The 22,887-nt window shown below is 43.3% G+C and overlaps 1 protein-coding gene across 1 annotated transcript in view; it reads right to left on the reverse strand.

Moving 5' to 3' along the window:
* Positions 1 to 22,887, reverse strand: part of snd1 (staphylococcal nuclease and tudor domain containing 1) — a 460,739-nt gene that overhangs the window by 358,854 nt on the left and 78,998 nt on the right. Inside the window, exon 11 of the mRNA XM_080754108.1 lies at positions 12,689 to 12,790. Coding sequence (XP_080610234.1) covers positions 12,689 to 12,790 — 102 coding nt within the window. The remainder of the gene's footprint in view (positions 1 to 12,688; positions 12,791 to 22,887) is intronic.

The raw sequence follows: 22,887 nt of genomic DNA on the forward strand, positions 1-22,887 counted from the left end.
TTTTTCTCTGGTCTGGTCTGAAGCTGAGTAAATTAATCGGCAGTTTAGCAAACCAAAATTGCGTCTCCTCCAATGAGTGCGGGGGGTGGGGGTGGGTTCAACGAATATCCAATCCGCGCAGCAGTTGAAACGATTCAAACGAAGTTCACACACCAGGCAGGCAGGCAGGCAGGCAGGCGCACACACACACACACACACACACACGCTGATTTCACCAAGCTGTTAATGTTAAAAATTACATGTTTCTGGTTGCAGTTCTGTGTGGAAGCCGTCACTGACACAGACTGGCACACACGCATGCACCGCGACCGTGCGTCACGATCACTCGCGCACGGCCGCGCGCGTACATAGCCTCGCACAAAAGTCCCTCCCCCGTAAATCGTTCAGGGCACAGTGTCAGACTGAGTCTGAAATCAGGCTAGTAAAAGGGCGTATTTGGGGGTCATTGGCATGGACGAGGTTTGGAAACCCCCGAGCTCGGTGACACTCACAGTAAGGCTGGACAATATGACTTCAAATCCTTATCACGATTATTTCGAAAATGTGAAAATGGCAGATATGCAAGCCAACAATGTGCCATGAGCTTGTACTGTACATCAGCAATTTCTGCTACTTTTTGTATGCCACGATTGTAAAACGAAGTATATACAGTACATACATACATACAGTATATACGCAGAACACCAATAGGAAGCAACAAACTTTATTGGCAGCCCAAGACGCGTGGCTGCATTACAGGAGCCACTTTGAACATGCAGGATTATCTGAATGTGCTCTACCCTGATAAGTGGCTTAAATGCAACATTTCCATAGGGAGGTTTTTTTCTGCTGAGGCTGAGACCCGGCAGCCCCGCAAGAAGCACTACTTATAAAGTTAGCCAAATCGAGCCTTTTGGAATTATGTCACAAAGCAAGCGCCGCCATTTCAATAGGGAGGTAATGTATAAGTGAAGGATAGAGAGAGAGAGAGTGTGTGTGTGTGTGTGTGTGTGTGTGTGTGTGTGTGTGTGTGTGTGTGTGTGAGAGACAGACGTTGGGAGAGAAACAAAAAAAAGGCAGATAAGAGAAGTGTTTCAGTGTAGATTTATTACCTTAATTAGTCCCAATGTCAAGTTAAAGGACTATAATGGCGTCAATAAGTGTCATTGTCTGTTCAAAACGTCGACTATATATCTCACATAAACAGACGACTTTTCCAATTAGTGGATTTATTAGATTTCGCATTCAGTAAAATTGTCATCCCTCATTACAATCTTACATAACTTCATCAGAATAATTGAGTCAAATGTCCTTCCTCTATAGCAGTAGTTTTCAACCTGTGGTACATGTACCACTGGTGGTACGCAGAGGAGTCAAAACCTCCACCAGCTGTCAGTCACGTCACGTCACGTCACGTTACGTCACGTCACACTTTTCCCCCTACTCATATCTCCGCCACCGTTGCCCCTATCCATGCCAAACTTTGCACACACACTCCTTGGCTCCCGAACCACAACCTCCACCCCTCATTTCTGACCTTCCCCAAATATATTATAGCCTACTACAAGTAGTTATTCTGACCAAGCAGCGCTGTTGCAACTGCAGTTGGCTAAGTAGCTATGCAAGCGCAGTTCTCACGGGAAGTTCACAGATGTAGTAGCTAAATCTGGTCGATGACCCGGGCATCAAATTATTGTCTTAGGAATGCAACAAAAACAAAATCTCCATGAATTCAATGAATATATTTGCCTCAGGCTCCTGTGTCAACTGTGCATAATCTGAATAGGATGAGGTTGGTCTACGCATCTGTATTTTAACATCAGTTATTATGGTGGTACTTGGAGAGACAGAGGTGGTACTTTGTGTAAAAAAAAAACACTGCTCTGTAGGAACACATTAGGCTAGACTTTAAAAATGAATCCTGCATTAAAACACTGCCCTCATACTGTAGTACTATAGTAACTCTAGTAGGGCTGTCACAATTATTACATAATTGTCTAATCACAATTATTTGAGGTAATCGCAATTATTTTGCATAATCGTCATAATCATTTCCATGTTGAGAAATGTTAATATAGTTTCAAACACTTTCAAAAAGTAGTGGAAAGAGTAGTAGAAAGTAGCAGATCTACCAGCTCACAATGCGGAATGTGAGCTTGTAGATCGGCTATTTCCACTATCAATGTTCTTTTTTTAAGTATAAAGTTGTCAAATATGTCAGTAATTTATTTGTATATTTAGGTTATGTGTCATATCTACCATGTGCAACATCAAAGCCTACAAGCCAAACAGGAATGCAGTTGTCAACGACAGAAACACAATTAAATTGTTAATCGCAATTATTTGAGTGACAATTAATCGTCATGTAAAATGTCATAATCGTGACAGCCCTAAACTCTAGGGGTCCTCAGAGTAAAGGTGGTTGCACACTGCTGTGTTCTTTCATTGCGTTTTGGAAATCACATGTGCACCTACGGCGCCACCAGCGCCGTACATGCAGGTGTGCGTTTCAGAATCAGGATTGGGTTATCGCTGCGTTGCGATCTAACTGCCTTCACATTGCCATCAGATACAGACAACTCAAAAAATTAAAAAGGCTGTCTTTTGAATATGGATATTAGATATGCTTCATAAAAGATCAAAAGAACTGCCTTCTCCATATAGAGTTGAGGGACTGAAAGGAGGGCGGGGTGTTGGGGTGGGGGGGGAGAAAAGCCTATAATGTAGCTTTTATTCCTCCAAAGTGAAGCAGTGGTATTACGGCTTTGAGCTTAAATCTCAGCATGCCGAGACTCATAGTTAATGCTTAGTCACGTCGCGGAGGGTTTAGTCAGGGGAAAATCCGCTTGTTTTTGCAACCGTGTAGCACAGCACGATCCGAGGCAGCCTCTGAACTTTTATTTATTTTTAATTTTTTATGACTTAGGGGGTTGGGGGGGTATAGCTGGGGATTCAGCACACTCTGCATGTGTGCGTGTGCCCGCGCGTGTGTGCGTGTGTGTGCATGCATGCGCTAATGTCCACCTGAATCCAGTGACCCAATGGGAGATGAGTATACTGGTCGAATCCCGTTCCACCTTGTTAAGTTTGACAGTGAAACTCCGGGGCCAAATCAGGACGCAACTGCACCATTATCCCTCTCTCTCTTTCTATTCTTTCTGCTTCTCACTCTCTCTCTCACACCCTCTCTCTCTCTCTCTCTCTCTCTCTCCCTCTCCCTCTCCCTCTTTCGGGGAAGACCCAGAAAAGGCTGAGAGCAACCCCTTTTAATTCCTTTGGGTCAAGTCCCAATTTACCCCACAACAGTCGAGGTAAAAAAGGGGCGTCCATCTCACTGTCTGTCGCAGTTAGATGAAAGCGGGATGGGGGGAAGCTCTCTTCCTCACTCCCTCTCTCTCTCTCTCTGGAGCTAGAAATTCAGTGAAAGCATGGGTTTTAAGACTTTCACTAATGCTTAGTGCTCCAAATCTGCTGCTCCCTCTAGTGCTTAGTGGTTCTGAGATTGGACGGCGTTAAGTGGGTCGACAGAAGCCTTCTGCTCGCAGCGGTCCAAACCGCCGGCGCACCTTTTAGAAGCATCTTAGCAGCATGTGGTCTGACAGCCTGGCGGCTAAGGTACTGCAGAACAACATTAAGCCATTTGGGGCCTAGAATTATTGAATGCTTTAACTGTTGAAAAATAGCAGATCTACAAGCTCACAGCGCGGCACCGAGTGCCGCTCTGCGAGCTTGTAGATCTGCTATTTTTTGGAAAAAGTCGTGCAAATGTGTGCAAATCTTTGAATATATGTATTTTTAAAGTGAACGTTTGTAACTCAAATTTTGCTTCTGGGGGGTCCCTGGATCAAAATATTTTGAGATGGGGTCCGTGGCCAAATAAATAACATTTTGGGGGTCCTTGACATGTAAAAGTTTGAGAACCACTGACATAGTAGTCTCTCAAGAACAGACTAACCGAGCTCCAGTTAAGTGAAAAGGACCTTTTCTTTGACGATGGCCAGCCAGATTGCTGACATAGAAACATAGGTTTTTCAACAAAAAAAAAAACCTTAGAAGGATTCAAAAGACACTTATAGAATCGGGTCAAAATTCAAATTTCCACGATTTTTCAAAAATAGCAGATCTACAAGCTCGCAACGCGGCACTCGGTGCCGCGCTGTGAGCTTGTATATCTGCTTTTTTTTTTCAATAGTTAAAGCATTACACAATACGCAATAATGCGTACCCGGTCTAAATGGGTTAATGCCTGGTGGGTTAAGTGTTGCGGCTGCAAATAAACTCTCATCTGCCCATATAGCGAGGCTGCCACGGTTTTGTGTCGCTGCCTACTGCTTCCTTGTTGCCAAGGCAGCCGTAGGGGTGAAGCTTGTATCATATAAAAAAAAAAAAGCGTAATGATCATAGTTTTCGAGTTTTTCATTGATGGGTGGGAGAGACAAGAGGGTTTTTATTTTATTTTTAGCTCTGCCCTAGTGTCTTAGCAACAATTCAAGCTTTGGGTAGAGAAGCAACCTTTCGGCACTCTTCTCTTATTGATTTTGGGAGTGTGAGAAGGATGTGCATGTGGCTGTGTATATGTGTGTGTGTGTGTGTGTGTGTGTGTGTGTGTGTGTGTGTGTGTGTGTGTGTGTGTGTGTGTGTGTGTGTGTGTGTGTGTGTGTGTGTGTGTCTGTGCGTGCACGTGTGCGTGTGTGTATGTGTGTGTGTGTGTGCGTGTGTGTGTGTGCACGCGCCGAATGGACGAGGGCTCCACCACTAAAACCCAACCCACTTCAAACGGCATGTAAGGTCCACCCTTCAATACTAATCAACTGTGGAAGAATACAGTGGCGTATATATCCAGCTTAATGACAGCGAGGACCACAAGGCCAGACACATCGGCGATCTTCGGGAGAACATCGACCCGAGCAGAGTGTGAATAGTCATTATAAAACGCCATCTTATTAAGTGTTGCCTTAAATATTTCATGGAAAGGTTCTGGCAGAGATCTACAGTACATGACGGTAGGGATGGGACGATAAGCGATATTATCGTTTATGGTGATAAAAAAACACTCACGATAATCGTATCCTGGAGATTTAATTTATCGTGATATCGACCTCCGTCATGCACTGGGATCAATTCACCTTTTATTTGCCGAGCCGCACATCCGGTACCACTTAAACACTCTATAATTGGTAAAAGGTACTTATATATTATATTATAATATACATACTTGAAATAGTCTTTTTTTCACTCTCTATCGCGACGCGTTGTGAGCTTGTAGATCTATTTTTTGGCAAATGTTTTTCCCCCAGATAATGGATTTTGATTATCGCGATATTGTAAATGACGATTTCTTTTGTCACTATATTCGAGATATGAGATTTTCATATCGTCCCATCCCACCCCTGAGTGACGGACAGTGTGTTAGGCGTCTGTGCCTGGGGCGTGGCTGATGTTATCAATCGCAATGGGGTGATTAATAAGGCACTCTGAACCAAAGCAAACGTGAACGTGTCGGAAAGGCCTGGGCGGACAGAAACCCACCAACCCACCAAAAATATAAAATAGGTGTAAACCTACAGTCATATTCAATCATAGCTATGTAGTATTTGGAAAATAAATTAGGTTTGAATTTTTTTTTATCGTACAGCCCCAGAAAATAAACAAAATAAGTGTTAAATTGAACAGTAATTCAAATTTTACCTATCATTTTATAATGGATAGTATAATTTACTTTTCGGGCAAGTGCCTCTGAGACCTTAGTGTCAACCCTTGTCCAGAGTGTCGACCGTGTGGAAAAACTACAGGAATGTCAAACACACAGACACACACGTTCCCCCTTTGCAAGCCAATCGAGCATTGGCTTCAGGCAGAGGACCGTTTTATTTGTGCTGATTCTTTTCAACGCCCCAGAGTGATGATGAGTGATGCTGTTGAACGGAGCCTCGCACCCAAGACAGTGATATCAGGGAGGGCCTGAGTGTCGCCGTCTGTCTGCGCGTGGGCACGCGTGATGCCCCGATAGCTGTTGGGTGGAAGCCTTTTATGTCCACTCCAAAACCGCTACGTTTGAGGAAATGGAAGAAAGGAAACTGTGTTCTAATCCAGTGGTTCTCAACCTGTGGGTTGGGAGTACCCACTTTGTTTCTACTTATAGGAGGGGGTCCCAAGATGAAGAAGTTGCCAGCACTCAAGGAATGTCCTTTTTAAAAAGTTGTATTTACCTCAAAACAGGCTCAGAACGGACGCGTTTCGACCATCTAGGTCTTCATCAGCGTAAGTTAACGCTGATGAAGACCTAGATGGTCGAAACGCGTCCGTTCTGAGCCTGTTTTGAGGTAAATACAACTTTTTAAAAAGGACATTCCTTGAGTGCTGGCAACTTCTTCACCTCGCATGTTCTTTTGAGCCGTGCACCGAAAAGACTGTATCTGAATTGGAGTGCTGCGGGCTTTCTGCTTTGTTGCAGGCGTCTCTCTACTGGGGGTCCCAAGATGACAGTGCAGTGACAATTTAAGGTCTTTTAATATCTTTTTAAACAAAAAATAAATAAAATAAAGAAGACCACTCAGAAGTAATTGGCCAAATTGTCAAAATGATAGAAAAGGGCAATTATTTTCACAATATTTATCTGTGGAACCTGCTGAACACCTGCTGCTTGTCAGAGTGGGGGGGGGGGGGTCCCCCGTTTCAAATATGATTATTGTGTTGGCTGAAAAGGTTGAGAACCATTGTTCGAATCTTTTTTTTTTTGTTCTTTTTTTTTGCCTGCTTTAACTATTGAAAAATAGCAGATATACAAGCTCACAGCGCGCTGCGAGCTTGTAGATCTGCTATTTTTGAAAAATCTTGAAAATGTGTGCAAGTCTTGTGTGAATATCTTTGACCCTTCCTCTAAAGTTTGGTTCTCAAACTTTTTCATGTCAAGGACCCCCAAAATTACAGGTGTTTGGCCGCGGACCCCCATCTCAAAATATGTTGTTCCAGGGACCCCCCAGAAGCAGAGATTTGAGTCACAAAAGTTTTCTTTGAAAAATATATATTGAAAAATGTGCACACGATTTTTCAAAAATAAAAAAAGGATGAGAACCATTGTTCTAATCTTTGTTTTTGTTTTGTTTTTTGCCACAAGCTCTTGTTGATTGCTTTTCATTGGTTAAATAATTATAGAACACACAGACACACTTTCAACTTGGCATCACCATTTTGGCCATGTTATTAACATTGTGTATGCCAAACTCGTTCAGTAACGAGACAAGGCCACTGGCGTCGCTGTGCCAAAACTCAGTTAACTTTGTTACGTGCAGCTGCATGCATGGTGCGTGCCCTGTGAGAGACGCTGGTGTATATGTCACAACGTGACGCGCACAGAACCAAAATGGAGCGTCTATGCTGCATAGACTTCTATTCTATGCTGAAACATAAAAAGGGCTTTATCACTGAATAAGGTGCAAAGAACGCCAGGGAAGCAGAGATCTGCTTGTTTTCACGGCGACACTATACCGCGATGGTCGGCACCCGGTTTGGATTTTAGTTTCGCGAGCGTTTGTAAACAAACGGATCTTCTTCCTCAATCGTCAGTGGACAATTGCTTCCGAGGCTCTTCAATATAAAGCGTAAGTGAACGGCGGCACCAGCAACAGCTGGAAATGTTAGAAACCTTGGCGGCCATTGTGTTAAAAGGCGAATGATTACACATTTTAAAACTTTTAAAAACCTTCAAAATAGTGTACTTTTGCTACTTTTGTGTGACAGACAAAATAGGGCATTCATTTAAAAAAATTATAATTGAGAAACCGTTTTTCTGCCTGACAGTAGTGATCATATATCTTCTACGAGTAGATGGTGGCTCGATCAATGTGTGCGTTAACTGTCGCACGCGGCCGCTCTTTACAGCATGTAAACAAGCCCAGATCAGGCTCATAACGAGGGGTAAGCCGGGGCATGAAGCCTGCTCTATTTTATTCCAATGTGCTTCACATTCCCTGCCTCACAAGCCTTTATTGCTGGCGAGAATAAACACTTAACAGCCACAGAAATGAGCCGCTATATTATACGCGTGTGTGTGTGCGCGCATGTGTGTGCGTTTTAAAGTACAACATTCAGCACGTTTGATCTAAACGGCAGCCCATCGTGCACGCGCTCGTATAAAATGCATATGAAATCCACATATGGACATGTGTGTTGGAGCACGTTCACACTAGCGCAGGCTATTGCATTTTAATGGGGGAAAAAAAACATGATGAGCATGCAATTTTCTCAACAGGCCCCAGTCTGGGTCTCACACTTATTGCGCCTTGCTGTTATGATGACCCCTCAGTTCGTTCGTTGCAGGCCATCTTTTGTTACGGCCGTCTTTGACGGACATCTTTGTCATGGCGCCTGCACACCTCAAACGTCTCTGCAGCGTCTTATTATATATATATTTTTTTTAATCCCCTCATCTCCCTCGCCGTCCCCCCTTGCCGGAATCAGACAAATAAACAGCAGAATCATTAGTCTCTCTTTGCTCATCAGTGGCAAGCCTACGGACGAATTCGGCACCATTAAAAAAAAACAAGGATGATTAAAATTGCTGTGGAGGGGGGGTTTAGATACGAGGATCTGCATCGAGCAGTGTAAATAGACCCGCATGGGCTCTTAAAGGAGTTTTTCAGACCAAAACACATATAGGGTTAAATCTGCCTTTTATCATAGCCCTTCATACCTGCTTTAGTCGATTTTTTTAATAGCTGCCCCTGTTGCTAGATTTCGGCTGCCTGACAAGTAAGGGTGCCTGCGAGGTCAAAACAGTGGTGTGGTTGGTCTGAGGAGGTTGTGTAAACGCAATCCAATAAAAAAATACTAACTTTGAAGCTAAAGAAATAACCGCACTAGCCTAAGGACAATCCACTGTGTTAGTTATGAGAGGGCCCGCGAAATCTATTAACAGGGGCAGCCGAAATCTAGCAACAGGGGCAGCTATGAAAAAAATCGACTAAAGCAGGTATGAAGGGGTATGATATAAAAGGCAGATTTAACCCTATATGTGTTTTGGTCTGAATGACTCCTTTAAGGGCTTTGCACACAGACGCATTTTTTTCGCACTGAAAAAACTGACAATTTCATTTTTTTTTAAAGAAAACAATGATTCTGTATGACCTCATGCACACCGGCTCCAAATTTATTTTTTTCCTGATCGAACCCAGTTCGATTTGTGCGTCTTTTCACATGCGGTAAAAACTCATTGACTCCTTGTTTGTGACTCCTTTTCGGTCCGCAGTGAGGATTCCGCACAGCCTTGCACACCAAATCCAATGCGTTTTAATCATGCAGCAAACGGAAAGAAATGCAACGGTCCTGTGTGCAAAGCCCTTTACTCATGGTCTGTGCATGCGATGCATACATGCATGCGTCTGATGTGTTTTTGTCCATTATCCACCCATGTGAAGATGTACAACACAGATAGGGGACTACGGATGGAAACTAGCTTCGAGCAAACGTTGGCATTTTTACGCACATCATGCCCCATGTCTCATATGTGTTGAATGTGAACTGTCCTTTCAAATAATCAAAGCATTAAAAGTAAAGTTGTTGATGCTCCACAGTTGCTGTCCTAGACAATTTGCCCTCCTGGCCCCCAAACTGTGGAATAAACTCCCTGTCGCACTTAGAACAACAGACTCACTCCCTAGCTTCCGCCGTGGACTGAAGACTCACCTCTTCAGACTCCACCAAAACCTCCCCCTTCCCTCAATGACCATAAATGAAGATAGATAGCATTTTTAGGTTTTAGATTTTTTTTTTCACTGATTAGGTGCGTGGTCTACCTATGTTATTGTTTTTCGAGATTGACATTCCTATGCATTTGTTATATTGTTGTAAATGTACTGACTTCTGACATATTATCTTATTTATTATAGTGATGTGTATTACCCGCTTATTGTAAGTCACTTTGGATTAAAAGTATCTGCTAAATGCCTAAACTGTAACTGTAAACTGTTGCCGATGCTCCAAGTGTCCTAGACTCTTATCCCTCCTGGCTCCCAAACTGTGGAATGACCTTTGATGTGTACCTGGTATCCTAATCTGTAGCACTCCACTGTTTTCTTTGCGCTCCATTTACGCAGCCATTTTACCCTGTTTGTTTGACCAGGGTCCGTGACATTTACTCTGAACTTACACTCGGGCAAGTCTCCTTGGATAAGACTGTCTGCCGAAATGCCGACATTTGTACATTCTAAGCGATGGCTGCAGCAGGAGAGAAAATGGGATGCGTGCACACAGCTGCACGTAAACATAAGCGCCAAATGAGGAGTGGCGTCCCACAGGGCAGCGTGCCCGGGCCTCTTTAGCTCATAGCCGGGGCCCCCCCACTGCGTTAGGTGGTGTAAATCAACAGGGCCCCCTGGTGTGTAGAGCACAGCGGATCGATACACACAAGAGGTGGAAATCAACACTGCTTGTTTAAAAGGGGAGATACCAGGCCCCCGGGCGCCAGCCTGAACGTTTACGGAGATAGACCTATACGTCTCGCTCTGGAGAGACCCAAGATTAGGTAAAGCCGTTAACGTGTGTGTATTGTGTGTGTGTTGCAAGGTTTCCCACCCACCCCCCCACCCTTTCTTCGATCACACACAAATCTTTCAATAGTCTCTCCTCGGAGCATTCGTTTTGTTTGCAAAACAGCTGACTACACTGCAGGCAATCGTATTGAGTCTGACGCGATAGCATGCTAATGTTCTAGCACATCGTGTCTTAACCAGTGGTGCATGGACCACGAGTGGTCCATGGCATATTTGGTGGTTAATGTTTAAAACAATGAAATAAATCACATCCAGCGTGAAGGGAGCGGTGCCTTTTATGAGTCAATTTCATTGAAACGTCCCGCAAAACTTGGCCAATGTCAGCTTTGCGGGACGGACATACAGTCAGGGTTCCCACGCATTTTTACCAATGAACTTCCAAAACCTTTCCAAAAACCTTTCCAGAATATTTAACCCAATTTCCAGGTCTATATAATTCACCGCAATTCAGCATTCAGCGCAATAATGAGTCTCTTACTCCTATGTACAATGCCCAAAGACAGGCAGTGTAGCAAATATAAAGTGTGTGCCGCGAACAGACCGTGGAGTGCATGCGGATGGTGCACAATGGACAAGCATGCACCCACGTCAAAAGGTAAGTAAATCGTGGCAGGGAAGCAGATTTATGGTGGCAGTAAATTAGTTAACAAAAACAATAACCAAAAACAATGCTTACGACATTTTTTTCCAGGACCTTCCAGGACCCTTGATCAATTTCAAAACTTTTCCAGTACAGGAAAAATATTTTTCTAATTTCAAAATATTTCCAGGAATTTCATGAACGTGGGAACCCTGTACAGTACATACACCAGTAAGACTCCCTAATCGGGAGATAAGCGACCGTTGGTCGCTTATCTCCACAAATAGGCCAAAAGTTTGTTTTACCAATTATCAAGACATACGGGCAGTTGACAGTTTGCCATGGTTACTCATTGAAGTTGAATCTCCATATATGGAGACATAAGTTGCTCATACCATAGCAACCATGTTTTTTACAGGGCCTGGGATTGATGACATCAGAAATCTCCATATATGGGCATGAAAGGGATTTTGTTTCTGGAAATATGTCTGTGGGGTGCCACATTTGGAATAAAACACTTACATCACACATCTGGATATCCATACAGCCCATCTAGTTTGCCTGTGTCCATTTATGCCCATATATCTGATGACATTGGGACAATGATCTCCATATATGGGCATAAAACTTATGTTAATTAGTAAAGCCTGGGGATCTCCATATATGGGCATGAGGGGTACCCTAAAAGGTCATCATCTGGGAATAGCAAATATAGTTATCCTAGAAAGTGAAAATCTTACATCAAAGGCCATAACTACCTACCTACCACCATACTGCATTCCTCATTAAACTACCTACCAGTAAGATGCCTATAGGGAGAAAAGCAAAGGGCGAGGTTGCACCATTTCTTGGTCTTCTGGCCAGTGATGTATATCGGACCATTTAACCATATATGGAGACATCTGGTACCCAAAGATATTCACAGATATGGGCTTAATATTGATGACATAAGGGATCTCCATATATGGGCGTAAAAGGGATTTGGTTACCCTGGCATCACAGGGATCTCCATATATGGGCATAAAAGGGATTTGGTTCCCCTGACATTACAGTGATGTCAGTGGCTGGTTCTACAGAGGGGATCTCCATTCATGGGCATAAAAGGGAATGTATGTATGATGATGTCAGATATCATAGACGTCATAGGACTTTCACATAACGAATAACTGAGTAAGCATGTAAACCCGTAAAATCTATATTTGGGCATGGCTGATTTATGACCTCATCATGATGACACGAGCAAACACAGCTGAATTGTATAAATGATCAGTGCAGAAACCAACAGAAGTATTTGACCAAGACTCTTCGATTTAAACATCAACAAAGGTGTGACGTTTGTTGATGGTCACAAAGGTGTGACGGACGGACGGACGGACGGACGGCCGGTGGAGGTTTTCATAGTAAACTGCTCCCTGACGGTCGCAACAAAGCCAAATTTAGGAGTGGCTAGCAATGCTAAAAAAAAGGATTGTTCGAAATTTGCTAGTGGTCCAGAGTTCAATTAAATTTGAGAAACCTTGCTCTAATAAACACCTCCCTCCATTAACAACATGTGAATGGGAGTGCTTCTTTACAGTACCTTCTTTCCAATCAGCTTCTTCCTCAGGAACTCGCGGGCCTCAAACATGTAGGGGATGTCGTAGAGAGGACGGAAACGCTTGTCTTTGTCTCTGTTCTTCTCCTAGAGGGAGAGGGAGAGGGAGAGAGAAATGTTAAGAGTGATGTTAGGAGCCTCGAATGGAGGTAATGAGCCTTTGGTTTCTCAATGTGGGGTCTGGGGACTTCCAGGGGTCCTTGAGGGCGTTTCATTTCCTCGGGGAGGAACAGTTGAACCAATTAAGGTGTTGTGATGTTTTGTTAAACGAAAGAAACTCAAAGCACAACATTCTGGTGGTAATCATTACTTCTTTCGAGCAGAAGAGAAAAGAAAGTACGTTTTCAGGCGGGTCACAAATGTAATCCAATCGGGAGAGAACCCATTTATCAGCTTCAATTTGATAGTGCTCCGATTCCAATTTTGTCTGCTCATTTTTTCCATTTTCTCCCCCACTTCGAATTGCACTTGTTAATCCTGTATGAGTTCTCTCCTCTGATTAGATGAAATTGGTATCCCAATACACCATAAAAATGTAGGTTCAGTTTACTGAAAATGTTGTTGTAGAAACGGGGAAATTCCCTGTAACCAAAATAATGCTCTAGTCTACAGCAATGATTTCTAAAGGGAATATAGAGCTACTTAATGCTTATATAAACATTTAACACATCGGTTTTTTTTTCTCTTTTTCTTTAAATATTGGGGGTCCTTGATATGAACATGTTTGAGAACCACTGGAATAATAGCAATAGAAAGACACATGGAGCATCATCCACTCTTGTATGTACAGTAAAACAGTGGTTTCTCAACCTGTGGGTATTTTGGGGGGGTCCCCAGAAGATTAACTTAATGTGAAACATTGTTTTCCAACTCAACATTGAACAAACCAACATAAAGTTTAAATGTATAGCGGGTATCTGCACATTTCTAAAGTGACAATTAAGGACTTTTTAATACATGTAAAATGACAAATTAAACAATGGCCAACTTGTCAATTATTAGAGGCTGAAATTGGGAAAATAGCAGATCTACATGCTCACAACGCCTTTTGTGAGGTGTTGTGAGCATGTAGATCTGCTATTTTCACAATAAAACCATGTTATACAAAATGTATTGCCTCAATTCTTAGTGCTCGTCAGGGTGAGGGGGTCCCCAGTTAAAATATGATTATTTTGGGGGTCGCGGCCTGAAAAGGTTGAGGACCACTGCAGTAAAAGACTGCATGGCCCAATGCATCCACTGCAGAAGGAGAACATTCAAACGCACGCATGCATGCACACACAAGCTTCTGTTTGTTGTATTTGTGTTGACACAGTGAGACTGGGATCCTGCATCTCACGCACACAGGGGTGTCACACCAAATATCTGGGCCCTGGGTACAATGATTCACTGTGGGCCCCCCATGAATGGGAATGCATTATTATGCGTTATTTTGTGCTTTAACCATTGAAAAATAGCAGATATACAAGCTCACAGTGTGACACAGAGTGCCACGCTGCGAGCTTGTAGATCTGCTATTTTTGAAAAATCGTTTGTGCCGGTCTTCTTTTTTTTTTTTTTGACTATGTTTCTATGTCAGTGGTGCTCAAACCTTTTCATGTGAAGGACCCCCAAAATGATATGTATTTCATAATATTTAGGTCCAGGGACCCCCAGAAGCAAAATATTTGCTTAAAAATACATATAGGCCTATTCAAAGATTTACACACATGTTCACAAATAGCAGGTCTACAAGCTCGCAAGCTTGTAGATCTGCTATTTTTCAATCGCTAAAGTATAAAATAATTATGGCCCCTCCACCTTGGGCCCTAGTAACTCAGTCCCACTTTCCCCCCCAGTGTGACGCCGCTGCACGCACATGTGTGCACACCTCAAACTAAAAACAGCCTTTCCTTTGCCATCAATACACACACAGACAATCAATAGGCACAATGACACCCAGCGAAGGCATACCAACTTCCTGTCAAACTCGTACAAAAGCAAGCAGTCTGTGCGCATGCACACTCGCGCACACAGACTCTCTCTCACACACACACACACACACACACACAAGCTTCCCCTCTATGCATTCTCTGACAGGAGCGGGCCACAAATAGAACCCATTTGCATTTTTCAAAAGAGGCTGAGGGTTTCTGTGTCACTCCTGGTATCACAAGACAGACAGACACACACGCAAACAAACATACACTCAAACAAGCACACACACACAAACACGCGCACACACAAACTCAAACACACAGGTGCCATTTTAGAGGAGTATATTTAAAATGCAAAAAAATAAAATGACAAAGACAGAGGAAAATAAATGACAGGCATCAACAGGCAGAATAAGGTTATGAATGACAATGTGAGGCCTCTCCCTCTACCTTCCATGAGCATCGTTATTATCCGTCATATACGAGAACCATTTAAACAGAACCCAAGTTGCAAAAGATAAAGATCTAAATCAGGGGTCTTCAACAGGGGGTCCGGGACCCTCAGAGTCACTACAGGGGGTCCTCCAAATCTTTGAGTGATAGAAACTACTTGAACCCTAGCATCCATATTCTGATAACTTTAGCCAAAAATAGCAGATCAGATCGGCTATTTTGGGCAAAGAGCTTTGATGTAGAGGGGAAAAAGAGCAGACTAAGTACAGAGTGAAAGGTCAAGTTTATTATTTAGTACTAAGTGTTCAAGTGGTTAAATATCTGAAAACACAAAATGATATGAATCCAAAATAAACTGACGATTGTACTGTCAAATAATGAAACTACTGTATATGGGGGTCCCTGCTTCATCTCTCTCTCAACTAAGGGGTCCTTGGCCTGAAAATGTTGAAGAACCCTGATCTAAATCATGTGGATCCACACGGGTACGGCACGGCTCTCAAGTGGATCTCTGACTTCATGTGACCAGCCTGGGATATCAGTCGTCTGACACTGCGTCAGACGATCTCTACACAACGACATAATGATTATATCATAACGCTCATGTTACTATGACTCAGCCACAACCATTATAAGGAGATCCCAACGCAGCTGCGCTCAAATATGGAGTGTGCTGTCTAACTTCAATGTGTCCTCATGGCATCAGGCGCAAACAAATCAGTCAGCTCCATATACGGGCACATATCAGTCGGATCAGTGGTGCAACGGAGGTATGAGGGCCGCATAGCGGACCCGACATTGTAGTGATTATAAATGTGGGCCAAGGTTTCACACCAATCAGAACCCCTTTGATTCCATCATAGAATTAAAGTAAAATATTCCAAAATATATACGAAAATTTTGAGGAGAAAATAACCAGACAAAAATGTGCACCTGTGCACTTCGCATGGTATGGTGGCACGGACGTGCAGAGAATGTTAGAGAGGCAGGGGCTGAAATTAATAAAAGGGCCTTTTGATGAAAATATCGAAAATGGCTGACCTCGTGAGCTTGGAGGTCGACTATTTTCAGTGCTTGATAACACACTGAACTAAAATCAAGGCAATACTCGAGATGTGGCGTAACGGCATGGATTTCTACACAGAAAGGGCAATTCTTTCAACATAAGATGCTGCATTCAAGTTCAGGAGAGTTTGGACAAGGCATTTCTCTTAAATGATGCATTTCTTTCACCATAGTATAAAACTGCATGGTCTTGAGAGGGCACTTTTTTACAAATGGATAAAAGGGCAAGGGCTCAAGCCCCCTTTGATGTCTATGTGTGCACGTGCCTTTATGGTGGTGGTGATGGTCTCTGTGTTCTGTCTGTGACATTATGTTATCTCCATAGTGTACATGGAGATACGGACACTCGTACATATGTACACACAAAGTCAGACATAGGAGCGGTTAGCACCACTCAAAAAGCAGTCAGGCAATGTTTCAATGGCGGCTTATTTTCCACCAAGAGCAAATCAGGCATGTTGGCCGTGTTAGCATGAGGGCTTAAGCAATAGGTTAGGTTGAGAGAGAGTGTGTGCGTGCGTGCGTGCGTGCGTGCGTGCGAAAATAGCTCTGAAAACCACCAAATGTAGCAGCTAATACGGTTCCCTTAACCTTGGCCAGAATGTAATAGCCTTCAAGTCTAATAGCTTTTAGTCTCGTCCTTCTCTTCTCCTCTCCTCTTCGCAGCGTTCAGAGTCAGCATAGCGTGGCACCTCAGAGGTAGGTTAATCTCACACATGGCCAGCAGCCCCTCGCTCATCCTCCATGTTGTACGTGTGGAGGCTTTCTGTCAGGGTGTGTCCTCCGCTACCCCGCTGGTCTGCAGAGGGATCTCTGAGAGTACTAACTGGCCAGAATCCTCCCATTTTGTGCCCAACTAGTGATAAATTTAGCGCAAGAGGTTTTCAAAGTGGGGCCGCCGGCGAGGCCAAATGGAAAGGGAAAATATATACATAATACACCGGGGCATGTCAGTAAAAAAAAGGAAAGATGGATCGAGCAGCTCAAACATGTTACCCGATACATTGTAGATATGCTATTCTTGCAATCATCTTTCTTTTCTTAAAGGCGTAGTTCACCCCCAAAATGACTTTTTTTCTATTGATTACTCACCCCATGGAGACTTGATTTCAATACTATTTTTAGTTTTTTGTCGCATTCCTAAGACAACACTTTGATTACAATAAATTTACCCCAATGATTCCGGATGGGGACCCAAATGCAACATTTGAGACCCCATCCGGAATCAATAGGGGTACATTTTCAAGAATGCAACAAATACAAAAAAATATTATCGCTTTTATACTATTTGTTGTGGTCAAAAGTGATTCATTGTTTCATGAATGTGTTACTAGTTGTCATTACAAACACATCCATGCCTTGGTTGTCCCACACAAGGCACCACAATCTCATAAATCATGTTTTGGGGTGAGCATTCGGCACAACTGCCAATTAAAGTGACTGTACCGGCCAATCACAGGGCATCTTTTCCTGGACCTGGCAAAACACATAGAAGCATAACATCCGTTTAGCAGAGTGTGATGGCTTTTGTGGGACAACGATGGCATGGATGTGTTTGTAATGACAAGCAGTAACACATTCATGAAAAATAAAAACACTTTTGACCACAACAAATAGTGTAAAAGCGATAGGCTTATAGGCTCGACTCTATGCTATGAGAGCTGCTGGGTTCTGCTGGGGAAACTGGACAACAGGGGCTTTTCTGCCCAATAGACCCCATGGACAGTAATTTTGGATCAATACAAGTAGGAAAATGAGCCTAGAAGTGATTTAGGGCAGAGTTGTCCGTTAATATTTCTTGAGTGTACGCGCGATCAGCACTAAATGAGTTAATGTCAACCTTTCTCTGTCCCAGCAACACACTCTCACCGCATCTCGCACAAGTAACATAGGAGGTTTGTGAGATTTGCTGTCAGACGCCCAAATAGGAGAGGATTTGTGTACGATTTCACCTCAAGCTGCTCTGATTGGGATGGTGCATCTTCATATATTAACCATCTTTGGCCCTACTGCAGGGAGCAGAGTAAGAGCTTTGTTTGGAGTATTTTAGCCTAAGCAAAGTCAGCCATTTTTGTGTCTCACATCCGGTGGCTTATCTCCAGGCCTTCCATTAAGGAGGAAAACTCACGGCGGGGGAGAAAAGACTTTAGAGTACACCTGACCTTTTCTTGGTAGCTGACTGTCTATCGTGGATCTGCTGTGCAGCCCGACAGCGCGCGCACACAGAGAAGCAGAAGTTTTAACAGCCAGGCAGGCAGACAGAGACCAGAACAGAAAGGGAAAAAAAAGATAGATGGAATAAAAAACTGAATAGAAATCATCTCCAGCTAATGAGGCGTTTCATGGTGGAACGGAAGTCATGTCTGAGAGGTGAAGGAGTCTAAATGTCAGCTCCTCTTGCCAATTATACACAAGTACAGACACAGAGAGAGAAGGGGGAGGGGGAGAGAGAGAGAGAGAGAGAGAGAGAGAGAGAGAGAGAGAGAGAGAGAATACGATAAAGAGAGCAAGAAACTGAAAGAGATGGGAGAGCAAAGGAGAAGGCAAGAGGAGGGAGGTGAGAAAACATGGAGGAATGGGAAGAGAATACATTTGATGAGATGGAATTTAAAATACTGTCGACGCGCAACAAGAACAAGATGGTGATCACATTTGCATACCCGACATGACACAATAAGCATGACACTGAGCGTATGGTATTGTAGTCTAGACTAGAGGTGTTGTTGACGTTATATCGAATAATCAGTTTGACAGAAAATGTATGATCGAATCTCATCTCACTAATCAAAGAATTGGTTCCGTGATCCATCGTGTGACATGTTCAAGGAAAAAGAAGAAATTCCAAAAATAATCCTTAGATGCCAGGCCCGTTGTGATCCAACTAAAATAGGTTTGGAAGGGTGTTCAAAAGAATATTTGGTGAAAACTGCTGATCTACAAGCTATCAAACACTAGCAGCTCAGCTATTTCCACTTGAGAGATTTATTAAAGTGGGAAAATTGCGCCTGTGCGACTTCGCATGGTATCAAACAACACACACGCATAGTCGCATACAGTATCTGCTTGTATGGGTCGTTCTGTCTGTGACATCTGTCTCTGTGTCGTTTGTCGGTCTCTGTGTAGTTTTGAAATAAATATGGAGACTCAAAAAGGAGTCATAAAAGGACTGATGAGTTTTTACCGCATGCGACAAGACGCACAAATCGAACTGGGTTCGATCGGGGGGAAAAAACGCACTGCCGCAGCCACCTGCCGCATGGCAAATTCGGAGCCGGTGTGCATGAGGTTATAGAGAATCGTTGCTTTCTTTTAAAAAATGAAGCCCTTCATACGGACATAGGAACCTACAAACAAAGCCAGACGTAGGAGCGGTTAGCACTGCTCAAAAACAGGAGTGGGCGAAGTATCTCCAGAGGCCCAGGTCAACTAAGTACATAGGCATAGGGTTTAAGTGGTTAAAAACAAAGAACATTACTGTTGTTTTTAAAGGTCAGTCACATGGGGCTTTAGAATAGCCAAAAATCAATGATGATCATTGATTGGCACGAAATGCCCAATATTGCACAATGGCGCTTGATTACTTTGAGTTGTAGCAACACAAGGAATGCAAAACGTTGGCTTTTGTATGAGACAAAGTCTCAATTAAAAGGACATTAAACATTGATTCAAGGTCTCCCTCCACTCCAAAACGTGTTTATATTTCCACAGTCAACTCCTCTTGGATGTGTGACTTTGACTATACATTCAGTTACTATGAATGTGCAGAACTTTGACACTGGACATGCTGGGCCCAGGGACATGCTGGGCCCCTGATTCAGCCCGGGTAAAAGAGTTGGAGAGGCCCTTATTGCACGCTATAGAGAGAGATCTCTCTCTATAGCACTGCTGCTACTTTGCCATTTCAGATCATGACAAGTGACAAGCCAGTGGGCCAATTATTGAGTTATATTTCGTCGTTGTCGGGTGGAAACCTTCTATGTCCAAAACCGTTTGTTTTGTAACAACCGATCTACAAGCACACAACGCCTCGCACCGCGAGGCGTTGTAGATCTGCTGTTTTCACAACTTTTGTGGGACGGCCTTGTATGATGAAGCAGGGCTTTGCTTTGCAAAAAAAATTACAAATTTGAAACTTGGAGATACAAGGTTTCTGCCCGACAGTGACGATACGTGGAACGAAAGGCTGACAATTTTTTCCTAATGGTCGGCCTGGAATGAACCGGCCGTTGGGAAGTTGTCCCGCTTTTCCCAATGGCCAGCACGTCCCTGTTGAGCCCCAACGGCATGCCGAGGCACAAGCAGGAACTGCAACACCACCTGCACAAATCAACGTGGTAACACATAGTCGGGGGCGTTAGGAATATTTTGTGCTAATCAGTCTAAAAGTGCCAAATTTTGCACAGATGTAGCCCAGGGCGTGCTCTAATGATTTAGCTAGGGCGCCCAAGCTGCCGACCTTCGGGGTCGTCACAGCGGCCAAATCAAGTTGGGCTCCCATCAACTTTCTATACAGGAAAACACAGAAAAAAATCTGCTTATGTGAGGGGTCTAACTAGGGGTTTGTCATGATTCTGAATCCATTGCAAGCATTTGTTTTGCACAAAAAACATTCCTTGGGCTATAAATGGCCCCAGAAAACTCCCACAAAACTGTGAAAAGTGATGATTCATCACTTTTCATCACTAAACCATCGTTTTCTGGGGCCATTTATAGCCCAAGGAATGATTTTTTTGTGCAAAACAAATGTTTGCAATGGATTCAGCATCATGACAAACCCCTAGTTAGACCCCGCACATCCTACTTAAAGCAGATTTTTTTTCTGGGTATTTTCCTCCTGTATAGAAAGTCGATGGGAGCCCAACTTGATTTGGCCGCTGTGGCGACCCCGAAGGTCGCCGACTCAGGCGCCCTAGCTAATTCATTAGAGCATGCCCTGGGCTACATCTGTGCAAAATTCTGCGCTTTTAGACTAATTTGCACGAAATGACCATGCCATCTCCCTAACGCCCCCGACTAACATGCATGGCAACCGTTTGCATCATGTGTGATGCCAGACCACACCTTTTGTAAGGTGTAAAAATAAGTCAGTTTTCTTAGGGAGTCAAACTGACAGAGACGTGCGACTGCCAATTAAGGACATATTTCAAACTCCAAGATTCCTTCCCATTCCATCACGTTTGACCTCTCCTGCCAAATGATGAGGAGCAACGCACAGATCCACCCAGCAGTCTGCCAGGCCAATCATCGGCGCTGCAACCAACCAGGAAAGGAGAACCGCGGTCTCACAGCCGTCGACAGTTTACAGAGTCTTCAACTTCAGCCAGAAGAAATAACTTTTGGACGGTGGTGCATTCACGGGGCCTCAAAAACAAGGTAAAAACACTGAACAACTCCGGCAGAATCTACTGAATTAATTATTATTTTTTTTCCTGGCAGTGGATGTGTTTTATGAAGACTTCACCCTTCAAGAGGTGCTTCAGGTTGTAATCTAAACTAAAGACAAAACATAAACTCACAGAACTTCACGTTTCATTATGCTAGGTTCCATCTTATCCTTTGTCATCAAAATAAAAAATGGTACGGACATGGCTACTGTAGAATTATTTTTCTTTGATTAAAACATGGAAAAGGTTTCAGCTTCCAGTGGTAATACACAACTATGCAGAGATTAGAAGGACTTAAAAAAAACAGGCCTGACATTCACTGGAATTCCTTCATGAATAGTAATGGTGGCTGTAGCAAGGATATAAGGTCATGTTCTTTGCAGAAGAACATTTTGCTCTGACACTAATCAGAGTGTATGTGTGCGTGTGCCTGTGCGTGTGTGTTTGTGTCTCATTTAGTCACCCTTTAGTGGTTGTTGGGGTATTAGTCACAATAAATTTGCACATATGTTTAAATTTGTCCTCTGCATTTACTCATCTTTACTACTAGGACCAGTGGGTGTTATTAATACAGTGCCTGTGGAGCAGTTAGAGGTTAAGTGTGTTGCGCATACACTGGTTGGACCGGGGGGGGGGGGGGGGGGCAGCTGATGACCTTCTGATTCCCAGATGGCCCCTCTACCCACTCAGCTATGGCGGTTCCATTAACCCATTTAGGGCCTAGGATTATTGAATGCTTTAACTATTGAAAAATAGCAGATATACAAGCTCACAGCGCGGCACCGAGTGCCGCGCTGCGAGCTTGTAGATCTGCTATTTTTGAAAAGTTGTGAAAATGTGTGAAAATCTTTAAATATGTCTTTTTTTAAGCGAACGTTTGTAACTCAAATTTTGCTTCTGGGGGGTCCCTGGAACTAAATATTTTGAGATGGGGGTCCTAGACCTAGGCCAACTAAATATCATTTTTGGGGGTCCTAGACATGAAAAAGTTTGAGAACCACTGACATAGTAGTCTCTCAAGAACAGATTAACTGAGCTCCAGTTAAGTGAAAAGGACCTTTTCTTTGACGATGGCCGGCCAGATTGCCGACATAGAAACATAGGGTTTTTAAAAAAAATCTTAGAAGGATTCAAAAGACACTTATAGAATCGGGTCAAAATTCTAATTTTCAAGACTTTTCAAAAATAGCAGATCTACAGTACAAGCTCGCAGCGCGGCACTCGGTGCTGCGCTGTGAGCTTGTCTATCTGCTATTTTTCAAAAGTTAAAGCATAAAATAATAATACACAGTACTGTGTACCCGTTCTAAATGGGTTAAGGAGATACTGTACGTCCCTCCTCAACCGGTATGACTGCTGCAGGAGG

The sequence above is a fragment of the Nannobrachium achirus genome, assembly GCF_963921795.1.
Source record: "Nannobrachium achirus genome assembly, chromosome: 23".
In the NCBI taxonomy this organism is placed as follows: Eukaryota; Metazoa; Chordata; class Actinopteri; order Myctophiformes; family Myctophidae; genus Nannobrachium; species Nannobrachium achirus.